Source organism: Mustela erminea, chromosome 6, assembly GCF_009829155.1.
Source record: "Mustela erminea isolate mMusErm1 chromosome 6, mMusErm1.Pri, whole genome shotgun sequence".
In the NCBI taxonomy this organism is placed as follows: Eukaryota; Metazoa; Chordata; class Mammalia; order Carnivora; family Mustelidae; genus Mustela; species Mustela erminea.
The window spans coordinates 84,347,346-84,359,419 of NC_045619.1; the positions used below are offsets into that span (position 1 = coordinate 84,347,346).

At 41.5% G+C, this 12,074-nt stretch overlaps 1 protein-coding gene across 1 annotated transcript; it reads left to right on the forward strand.

Annotated features, from left to right (window-relative positions):
- The first annotated feature begins 10,326 nt into the window (after positions 1-10,326).
- LOC116593552 (olfactory receptor 11A1-like) lies at positions 10,327-11,331 on the forward strand. The gene has a single exon (XM_032347847.1). The coding sequence runs from the start codon at positions 10,327-10,329 to the stop codon at positions 11,329-11,331; it is 1,005 nt and encodes a 334-aa protein (XP_032203738.1).
- The last annotated feature ends 743 nt before the right edge of the window (positions 11,332-12,074 follow it).

Sequence of the window (12,074 nt, forward strand, 5' to 3'; positions counted from 1 at the left end):
TATTAGGATTAAAGTTACATATGTTACATAGTTACCTATGTTTTAAAAAAAAAAAAGCATGCATAAAACTAGGAAGGAAAATGCATAAAAACCAGAAGGAAATATGCTTTTAAATAATGGAGCTATTTTAATGTGTATGTGCTCTTCTCATGTTTTTAATGCCATGATCCAACTATCTTAAAAGACAACTGGCCTGATCTGTACCCCAATGTTTATAGCAGCAATGGCCACGGTCGCCAAACTGTGGAAAGAACCAAGATACCCTTCAACGGACGAATGGATAAGGAAGATGTGGTCCATATACACTATGGAGTATTATGTCTCCATCAGAAAGGATGAATACCCAACTTTTGTAGCAACATGGACGGGACTAGAAGAGATTATGCTGAGTGAAATAAGTCAAGCAGAGAGAGTCAATTATCATATGGTTTCACTTATTTGTGGAGCATAACAAATAGCATGGAGGACATGGGGAGATAGAGAGGAGAAGGGAGTTGGGGGAAATAGGAAGGGGAGGTGAACCATGAGAGACTAGGGACTCTGAAAAACAATCTGAAGGTTTTAAAGGCGTGGGGGGGTGGGAGGTTGGGGTACCAGGTGGTGGGTATTATAGAGGGCAGGGATTGCATGGAGCACTGGGTGTGGAGCAAAAATAATGAATACTGCTATGCTGAAAATAAAAAATAAATTTAAAAAAAAAAAGAAAACTGGCTTGGCTATCTACTTACCTTCAGGAAATGTGACGCAGGATGATCAATTATTCCAAAGCCAAACTTTATCTTTATTAAATATTCTTCAACATTTTATTGGCTTGACTAACAGCTTTATTGAGAATACTAGTTCATGTAGTTATGTATAAGCAAGCACATTTTGCAACAAGTTTATCGTGCTGGGTTCACTAGGAAGTTTCAGTGCTCACAGTGAGTTATCTTAAGAGTGCTCTATTGAGACTTTGTTTGTTAATGACTGAGACCATTGTTGGGTAACATTCACTTTATATTTTTTCCAGGATGAACTTTGGGCAATCGGCAGGAACCAAATTAGGGTAATTTTATGTATGTCTGTACATCTGTGTGTCTGTTTCACAATACTTCTAGTCAGGAGAGAGGAAGCATCTGAAGATCGCTTCATGGTCTAGCTTAATCATGTTTCCAGGCCAACCCATCACAGTTTTCTTCTTTTTCTTATATTTTCCTATCTTTTCAGTTATCCAAAGGCAATGCTATGAAATGTCAGTACTAAATTCTGGCTCTGCTACTTACTAACTGTATGATCCTGCACAACATACATGACCTCTCTGTGTGCAGTTTCCTGATCTATGTAAACTATAGATAATGATAATAATTACCTCCCATAATTCTTATGAGGCGTCAGTGAGATAATTTTGTAAAACTCTGATCAGAGTGCCTAACACATACAGACCATTCAGTGAAGAGTCTCTCTCATTATATGCTATGTGATTGTACCACATCCTCCTCACTACATCCTCTCCACTTATAACTGATGCTGTATCAGTGAGTTGGGATGAAAGATACAAGAATCTTGTCCTAGGGAAACCTGGCTGGCTCAGTTGGTGGAACCAACTTAGGGTCATGAGTTCAAGCCCCATGTTGTGTATAGAGATCACATAAATAATAAATAAATAAACTAACTAACTGACTAAAAAAAAAAAAAAAAAAAAGGGAATCTTGTCCTATGAAGGTGAATTTTTCCCCAAGCAGGATTTCTGCCCTCCGGAGAGCTGGCTCTGGGTGAAGGGGCTGTCTGATCAGGTAATATGAACTCATCATCAAGGCATGCGTAACTGAAAGTTGTAAATAGATTACTAACCAATTTTTATTTTGTTCATTGCTGTATACCTGGAGTCTAGAACAGGTGCTAACAGGTCATAAATACTGGCATCTACTTCTTTTTTTTTTAAGATTTTATTTTTTTTTTCCTTTTCTTTTTTTTTTTTTTTTATTTCCAGCAAAACAGTATTCATTATTTTTGCACCACACCCCGTGCTCCATGCAATCCCTGCCCTCTATAATACCCACCACCTGGTACCCCAACCTCCCACCCCCCATCCCTTCAAAACCCTCAGATTGTTTTTCAGAGTCCATAGTCTCTCATGGTTCACCTCTGCTTCCAATTTCCCCCAACTCCCTTCTCCACTCTAAGTCCCCATGTCCTCCATGCTATTTGTTATGCTCCACAAATAAGTGAAACCATATGATAATTGACTCTCTCTGCTTGACTTATTTCACTCAGCATAATCTCTTCCAGTCCCGTCCATGTTGCTACAAAAGTTGGGTATTCATCCTTTCTGATGGAGGCATAATACTCTATCCCCAGGGGTACAGGTCTGTGAATCACCAGGTTTACACACTTCACAGCACTCACCAAAGCACATACCCTCCCCAATGTCCATAATCCCACCCCCTTCTCCCAAACCCCCTCCCCCCAGCAACCCTCAGTTTGTTTTGTGAGATTAAAAGTCACTTATGGTTTGTCTCCCTCCCAATCCCATCTTGTTTCATTTATTCTTCTCCTACCCACTTAAGCCCCCATGTTGCATCACCACTTCCTCATATCAGGGAGATCATATGATAGTTGTCTTTCTCTGCTTGACTTATTTCGCTAAGCATGATACGCTCTAGTTCCATCCATGTTGTCGCAAATGGCAAGATTTCATTTCTTTTGATGGCTGCATAGTATTCCATTGTGTATATATACCACATCTTCTTGATCCATTCATCTGTTGATGGACATCTAGGTTCTTTCCATAGTTTGGCTATTGTGGACATTGCTGCTATAAACATTCGGGTGCATGTGCCCCTTTGGATCACTACGTTTGTATCCTTAGGGTAAATACCCAATAGTGCAATTGCTGGGTCATAGGGCAGTTCTATTTTCAACATTTTGAGGAACCTCCATGCTGTTTTCCAGAGTGGCTGCACCAGCTTGCATTCCCACCAACAGTGTAGGAGGGTTCCCCTTTCTCCGCATCCTTGCCAGCATCTGTCATTTCCTGACTTGTTGATTTTAGCCATTCTGACTGGTGTGAGGTGATATCTCATTGTGGTTTTGATTTGTATTTCCCTGATTCCGAGTGATATGGAGCACTTTTTCATGTGTTTGTTGGCCATCTGGATGTCTTCTTTGCAGAAATGTCTGTTCATGTCCTCTGCCCATTTCTTGATTGGATTATTTGTTCTTTGGGTGTTGAGTCTGCTAAGTTCTTTATAGATTCTGGACACTAGTCCTTTATCTGATATGTCATTTGCAAATATCTTCTCCCATTCTGTCAGTTGTCTTTTGATTTTGTTAACTGTTTCCTTTGCTGTGCAAAAGCTTTTGATCTTGATGAAATCCCAATAGTTCATTTTTGCCCTTGCTTCCCTTGCCTTTTGCGTTGTTCCTAGGAAGATGTTGCTGCGGTTGAGGTCAAAGGGGTTGCTGCCTGTGTTCTCCTCAGGGATTTTGATGGATTCCTTTCTCACATTGAGGTCCTTCATCCATTTTGAGTCTATTTTTGTGTGTGGTGTAAGGAAATGGTCCAATTTCATTTTTCTGCATGTGGCTGTCCAATTTTCCCAGCACCATTTATTGAAGAGGCTGTCTTTTTGGAGATTGAAACAGTCATTAAAAATCTCCAAACAAACAAAAGCCCAGGGCCAGACGGCTTCCCGGGGGAATTCTACCAAACATTTAAAGAAGAACTAATTCCTATTCTCCTGAAACTGTTCCAAAAAATAGAAATGGAAGGAAAACTTCCAAACTCATTTTATGAGGCCAGCATCACCTTGATCCTAAAACCAGACAAGGATCCCACCAAAAAAGAGAGCTATAGACCGATATCCTTGATGAACACAGATGCGAAAATACTCAACAAAATACTAGCCAATAGGATTCAACAGTACATTAAAAAGATTATTCACCACGACCAAGTGGGATTTATTCCAGGGCTGCAAGGTTGGTTCAACATCCGCAAATCAGTCAATGTGATACAACACATCAATAAAAGAAAGAACAAGAACCATATGATACTCTCAATAGATGCTGAAAAAGCATTTGACAAAGTACAGCATCCCTTCCTGATCAAAACTCTTCAAAGTGTAGGGATAGAGGGCACATACCTCAATATCATCAAAGCCATCTATGAAAAACCCACCGCAAATATCATTCTCAATGGAGAAAAACTGAAAGCTTTTCCGCTAAGGTCAGGAACACGGCAGGGATGTCCATTATCACCACTGCTATTCAACATAGTACTAGAGGTCCTAGCCTCAGCAATCAGACAACAAAAGGAAATTAAAGGCATCCAAATCGGCAAAGAAGAAGTCAAATTATCACTCTTCGCAGATGATATGATACTATATGTGGAAAACCCAAAAGACTCCACTCCAAAACTGCTAGAACTTATACAGGAATTCAGTAAAGTGTCAGGATATAAAATCAATGCACAGAAATCAGTTGCATTTCTCTACACCAACAGCAAGACAGAAGAAAGAGAAATTAAGGAGTCAATCCCATTTGCAATTGCACCCAAAACCATAAGATACCTAGGAATAAACCTAACCAAAGAGACACAGAATCTATACTCAGAAAACTATAAAGTACTCATGAAAGAAATTGAGGAAGACACAAAGAAATGGAAAAATGTTCCATGCTCCTGGATTGGAAGAATAAATATTGTGAAAATGTCTATGCTACCTAAAGCAATCTACACATTTAATGCAATTCCTATCAAAGTACCATCCATCTTTTTCAAAGAAATGGAACAAATAATGCTAAAATTTATATGGAACCAGAAAAGACCTCGAATAGCCAAAGGGATATTGAAAAAGAAAGCCAACGTTGGTGGCATCACAATTCCGGACTTCAAGCTCTATTACAAAGCTGTCGTCATCAAGACAGCATGGTACTGGCACAAAAACAGACACATAGATCAATGGAACAGAATAGAGAGCCCAGAAATAGACCCTCAACTCTATGGTCAACTAATCTTCGACAAAGCAGGAAAGAATGTCCAATGGCAAAAAGATTTTATTTATTTATTTGACAGACAGAGATCACAAGTAGTCAGAGAAGCAGGCAGAGAGAGAGGGGGAAGCAGGCTCCCTGCTGAGCAGAGAACCTGATATGGGGCTCGATCCCAGGACTCTGGGATCGTGATCTGAGCCGAAAGCAGAGGCTTTAACCCACTGAGCCACCCAGGCGCTCCAATGTGTGTTTATTTCTTGAATTAACTAATACTATGACCCATTTTTATACAAAATCTTAATCTTTTTTTTAAAGATTTTATTTATTTATTTGACAGAGAGAGACATAGTGAGAGATAGAACATAAGGGATCATGACCCTAGCTGAAGGCAGCCGCTTAACAACTGAGCCACCGAGGCGCCCCACAAGATCTTAATCTAATACCTAGAAAACAGCATATAGATCCTTTATTTCCACTTTCAACTCACAGATAACACTTCAGAAAAAGAGCTGAAATTAAAATAAATTTTAAGTACACGTTGGATATTTTTATCATAATTATCATAAATTCTAAAACAATAAACTCTATATTTATTTCTAGGTAGAAAGACTCTTATTCTTCTCTTTCTCTCCTGACATATCCCTCAGGCTATTTACACAACCCAAGACCTAGGCAGACATATTTTATTCTCAAGACTCCCTCAAAGAGAATATGCTAATTAATTCCTTGCAGGTCAACTTTTCCTCATTCAAGTTTTTCCAATCTACTTTTCAACTGTCAGGTAAGATACCTGTCCAGTTTCTTCCAGGAAGGGCCATCCTAGACTGTTACTGGAAAGACCTAGCTTGTGCCATGACCCTGTTCTGTCTTCTTCCTGGCCTCATGTGGAAGGAATTCAGTGCTATATTTTTGCAACAGGTTCTTTCTTCACAGATGTCATTCAGCTGAATTTAGTATCTGCCACTATCTTGATGGCAAGATAGTAGTTTTATATTAATCCAAGATATTAAGTTATCAAGCTAAGAGGACAAATTATTTACAAAATTATATAGCAGTTTCCTCCTGCCTCCTCACTGCTCAGAGATTAAAGCAAGACCTCAGGTCCTAATTCATGGTACAATAGAATGACTGGTAATCTAGCCATTAGAAGCCAAACTCTAGATAATCCATTCCAATGTTGCAAGAACAAATCATAGCATACTCACTTTTCACCATGGGGTTCATTCTGAGAATCAAATATTCACTAAATAAGATAATATTTACTTTATGAATTATAAAATATTAGATAAATGTTGCTCTTAATTGTGGCTATTCTTACATCTTTCCACTGTTTCCCTATCTCATAAGAAAGAGGTCATTAGATTTGAGTGAAACACCTGAATATGGTCCCTCGTGGACCAGGACAGTCCCCTGGAACCAAAACATAGATGCAGCTGCTGCTCCAGGTGGCTCCAAGATACAGCTCCTCCCTAAGGAGGCTCCTCTTCAACCCCCAAAAGGAAGGAGACTGCCCTGCTCTAAGAAAAGGCAGTAGTGCCCACAGAAACACATATAGGATAAGGACAACAGTCTTCTGTGAGAACCACGGAGCAGGGAGAAGCCAATAATATGGAGCCTTCATAAGAGAAAAGCAGAAAATCTACAGAGTTGTCGACTGGCAGAAGAATTTAGTCTGGAGGTAAGACAACCAGGAGAGGAGTTGACTCAAAGCCCAAAGCATATCAAGCTCCCTTTCCACTGAATCTGAGTATCTAGGGTTCATCTGGCTCAACAGTACTCTTTGACAACAGAGAGAACCACCTCTGACCGTAGATCCTAAACAAATTTGGAAGAAAGTTTGACATATTTTTAAAATGTCTTGTGTCTGTTCCAGTAGGTTTCAAAGAATGGGACCCATTATTTGCCAACTTCTGGAGCCTCTAGGAAGAAAGTTCATTTCCTCCCTTCTGACCCTATCCAATGAGCCTTACTTTAATACCCAAAAATCATGCTATAAATAACAGTAGTCACCCCATAAGAATCACCACTTTGAAACCAGCACAGGTAGGTGGGTTTTCCTCCACCACCATCCCTTGGTCCATGTTCTGCCTTCTGAGCATCTATGGGCTAACTCTAGTTCCTCTTCATAAGAATCCTTCCAGCTGGAGTGGGGGAATGTAGGAACTGGATGAAGATGGTCAAAAGGTACTAACTTCCAGGGGCGCCTGGGTGGCTCAGTGGGTTAAAGCCTCTGCCTTCGGCTCAGGTCATGATCCCAGGGTCCTGGGATCGAGCCCCACATTGGGCTCTCTGCTCAGCAGGGAGCCTGCTTCCTCCTCTCTCTCTGCCTACCTCTCAGCCTACTTGTAATCTCTGCCTGTCAAACAAATAAATAAAATCTTTAAAAAAAAAAAAGGTACTAACTTCCAGCTATAAAATAAATAAGTCCGGGGATGGGGGGACCAAGAGGAATTCTTCCAATACTTGAAAATAGTTATCATAATCTCCCATTATTCTGTCATTTCCAAAGTAAACATCTCTACATTCTTCATATGTTCCTCATACTTCACAGTTCAGAAGTCCTAATTCATAATAGTCAACAAAAATATCATGTCATGTTCACATAAATGGTTACTTTTCAACTGATTATGAAAGCCTACAAGCAGATTTTACATGTGCTTCTGTTACATTTCATCTTCTTTCTAGTCTAGCCTTTCAAAGACAAGATTATTTTGGATTATAATTCTATCACCTGTGATATTGGTTTCCCCACTTTGTTCCTATCATCTGAGGCTTGATAAGCCATGCATATTTGCTCTTTATCAAAGTCACTACCAAAATAGGTGAAGAAAACAGGAAGACAAAGCCTTCTCCTTTTCACTAGACATATTTCTCCAGATTTCCAGAGTCATTGATGAATAATTTTGGTCCATAGTAGGCATACTAAAAGTGTTATCTTTAAGCTCACAGTCATCATCTTTTCTATGAAACTTTACCAAAATTATGTCCTTTTTCTACTCTTTTCTCCTGATCTACTAAATTATTAGTACTACCAGTAGGGGCCATTATGTAAGATTTGACCTTATAATTAGCATTATATAGCTCTTGGTGATGTCTTCTTATGAGATTTCCATGTGTTCTTATAAAGCATTTTACCAGGGACCAAGGTCAAATTTATTGTGAGGTTTGACATTATAATGAACCTTGTATAGCTCCTAGTGATGTCTCCTTATATGAGGTTTGACATTATAATTGACATTACATAGCTCCTGGCGAAGTCTCCTTATGAGATTTCCACATGTTCTTATAAAGCATCTATTTAAGAATTTTACCAGAGACCAAGGTCAAATTTACTGGTTAACAATGGCAACAGTAATTTTTTTATCATAAGCATTGACTCAGAGACTTGAGGAGGCTTAAGAAATTTTTGGTCAGTTGACTGGCTGGTTGGTAGGTTTGGTTAGTTTTACTAGCTTCTTCCTTTGCTCCATCTTTCTGGTAAACCTGAGGTCTATTCCATTTCAAGTCTCTCCCTGGCTCTTTAAGAAGTCCCTAGTAAGGGCGCCCTGGTGGCTCAGTTAGCTAAGCCTCTGACTCTTGATTTCAGCTCAGGTCATGATCTCAGGGTCTTGAGATCAAGTCCCAGGTCAGTCTCCACGTATAGCAGGAAATCTGTTTAAGATTCTCTCTCTCTGGGCACCTGGGTGGCTCAGTGGGTTAAGCCTCTGCTTTCAGCTCAGGTCATGGTCTCAGGGTCCTGGAATCGAGCCCCGCATCAGGCTCTTTGCTCAGCAGGAAGCCTGCTTCCCCCTCTCTCTCTCTCTGCCTGACTCTCTACCTACTTGTAGATATCTCTCTCTGTGAAATAAATAAATAAAAATCTTTTTTAAAAAAAGATTCTCTCTCTCCCTTTCCCCCTATCCCTCACCCTACTCATGCTCTCTCTCTCTCTTCCTCTCTAAAAAAAAACAAAAACAAAAAAAAATAGAGGAAGAAGAAGTCACTAGTCTACAAAAAGATAAAATATGTATCGAATACATATGAAAGTATTCTGTTCCTTCTATGTCTGTATCCCCCATGTGACCAAATGGTGTCTGCATGATTGAAGCCCAAAATGAGAGGAAAAGGTAGGACCAGGGAAGGAACACAAAAACCCTGTGTTCTCGCTGCCATTTGCTATTATGGAATATCATCTTTCTTAACTTCAAATATGAGAAAACTATCACGATGGACTTTCTGTTTCTTCCCCCAACCATACACACACACACACACACACACACACACACACACCCCTACTTGACTTCCATCTCCAACCTTAATCATGGTTCCATCTCAAACTGAGTGACAAAATTCCAATATTCCCTCAATTAGGGGAGGACTCAGAGATTCCTTCTCCATTTTAGCAATCATCTAAACGCCTCTTTCCCTCACCCAAGCATTATCAGATGATGCAATTTTTCTGGGGCAATTTACCATTGGAAAATTATTGTAACTAATTCACTTGTACATTCCACAAGTACTTATCGAGGTCTTCCTATGTGTTTAGTGTTAGCATAGTACTGTAATGATTAAGAGAAGGAATCCTATAACAGGGTAGAAATGTCTAAATCATCCACATTGGGTGAGATAAAATGACCATGTGACCAGCATAGAGAATATAGGGCAGGAGAACCAAGAAAAAGAAAGTATTCTCAGCTTCCAACAAACTGATTAGAGACTGAGCATAGTTTAAAAATGGATTTACCCATGGTCACCAGTCCACTTGTCCAAGGGAAAGGAGTGGATTTCCAGGGAAGTGGGATCTGAGTTAATACAGATCTTTCTATATTGCACGTTTTGTGAAATAAATGATACAGATTGCTCATCAGAATGTCCAAGTCTCATTTTCTTAGAAAGGAAAAACAGCATGAGATGACTGGCTGCTTCAGGAATGTGCATGACCTCGGAGTAGGACCACCTGCCCACCAAGTGATGGGCAGTCCCTCCTGCCCCAGAGGACCTCACCAGGTGTAGTTCTGCTGTTGATACTCAGCCAAGATTGTCAGTAAATAGCTCATTGATGACTGGAAAAGTTCTATGCTGCTCTCTGATACTAATATTTCTACCAGTCACAAAGGATTTGGGAAATCTCCGTAGGATAGCAGACTAGTGCAGGAGCTTTGGAGTCAAGTAAATGTGGGTTCATATCATGACTCCATCATAATCGCCTTGAATAACTGACTTAGTCTCACTGGGTCTCAGTTTCTCCTCTGTATACAGGAGACAATAAGGTCTACCTTTAATGGTTGCTGTGATGAATAAATGAATAAGCAAGGGTTAGAGTGTGGTCCCAATAGGATCTTGGTTAAAGTTACCTTCCTCTCTTGGGCCCAGATCTAGATGAGGAAGCAGTCCAGTGGTGACAGAGAAAACCAGACCACCTGGCTGATCCTGGTCGGCTTTGGGGAACTGCAACACCTGGGCTTCCTCCCCTTCGCTTTCTTTTTGGCCATTTATGTGGTGACAGTGGGGGGCAACGCCCTCATCGTGCTGGCTGTGGCCTCCAGTAGGACACTCCACACACCCATGTATTTCTTCCTCTGCCACTTCTCCCTGCTGGAGATTGGCTATACCTCCAACATCGTGCCTCAGCTGTTGTGGAGCTTCCTGGAGGGGAGGGAAACCATCTCACTGGCCAGCTGTCTGATCCAGTTCTACGTGTTTGCCTCACTGGCTGCCGTTGAGTGCCTCCTGCTGTCTGCTATGTCCTATGACCGTTACCTGGCCATCTGCCACCCGCTTCGCTACCCCGCCCTGATGAGCACCTGGTTGTGTGGCTGCCTGGCTGCTGGAGCCTGGGTCAGTGGCTTTTCTTTCTCTGCCTTCACTCTGGCCCTGGCAGCCCCTCTGCCCCTCTGCCCTGGCCACAGGGAGATCGACCACTACTTCTGCGACTTTGCTCCCGTTGTAGGGCTGTTCTGCGGGGATGTGGGGGTCATGTGGGGAGCCGGAGTGAGCATCTCAGGCTTTCTGACGCTGGCCCCCTTTCTGTTGATTGTGGCATCTTATGCCTTCATCTTGAGGGCTGTGCTGCAAATACCTTCAGGCCATGGTAGGCAGAAGGCCTTCTCCACCTGTTCCTCCCACCTCACCGTGGTCGGGGTGTTTTATGGCACCCTCATTGTGGTCTATGTAGCCCCAACAGACCACATGGCCCCCTTGCTCCGAAAGGCTTTCTCTGTCCTTTACACTGTATTCACCCCTATGGTCAACCCCATCATCTACAGCCTCAAGAACCAAGAGGTAAAGGGGGTCCTTCACAGGCTCTGGGGAAAGCTTATCCCAAGACGTACTCCACTGAGAGGGATAGGGCAGCTGTTGACTTTTTCCTGGATTCCAGCTTAGCCCCTTCCTCAAAGACTAGAGACCACTGTAATGAAAAGATAAATACTGTGGGATTGAAAGGAGATGTCTGGGGTCACCTGGGTGGCTCAGTTGTTAAGCGTCTGCCCTCGGCTCAGGTCATGATCCCAGGGTGCTGGGATCAGGCACCACATCAGGCTCCCTGCTCGGCGGGAAGCCTGCTCCTCCCTCTCCCATTCTTCCTGCTTGTGTACCCTCTCTCCCTTTTTCTCTCTCTGTCAAATAAAGAAACAAAAATCTTTAAATTAAAAAAAATAATAACATAAAAGAGATGTCTGCCAAAATTCATGTTTCCAGTGGGAATGGGGTAGGGGTTCAAAATCTTATGCCTGGTACAGGGCCTAAATATTATAGCACTCCACAAACATTAGTTGAAAAAAAATGAATGGATGAATTAATTAATTAATTAATTAATATGGAAAAGAATGCCAGAGAAAGCAGAGCACAACTCAAGGGGGGAATATTTGCGATTGTGAATCTAAGATGACAAGATTAAGGTTGGCAGATAGAGAAAGGAGGAGTAGGGGAATGGTAATAAGGACCAGAATGAAGATCTCATGACATGCTTCGAATGAAATCTCAGAAACAGAGAGACAGCCTTGGACATAAAGTATGTAGTAATGACGGAGGTAGTAATGGTGCAAGAGCCACTTGGGAGAGGAAAGGTCAGCCATTCATGCCTGTAGCCCAGGAGGCCAATTGGGCCACTGCTCTGGGAGTTCCCA

What these genes read in the sequence shown, in the direction of transcription:
- LOC116593552 (XM_032347847.1), top strand. Translation starts at nt 10,327, where the DNA reads ATGAGGAAGCAGTCCAGTGGTGACAGAGAAAACCAGACCACCTGGCTG.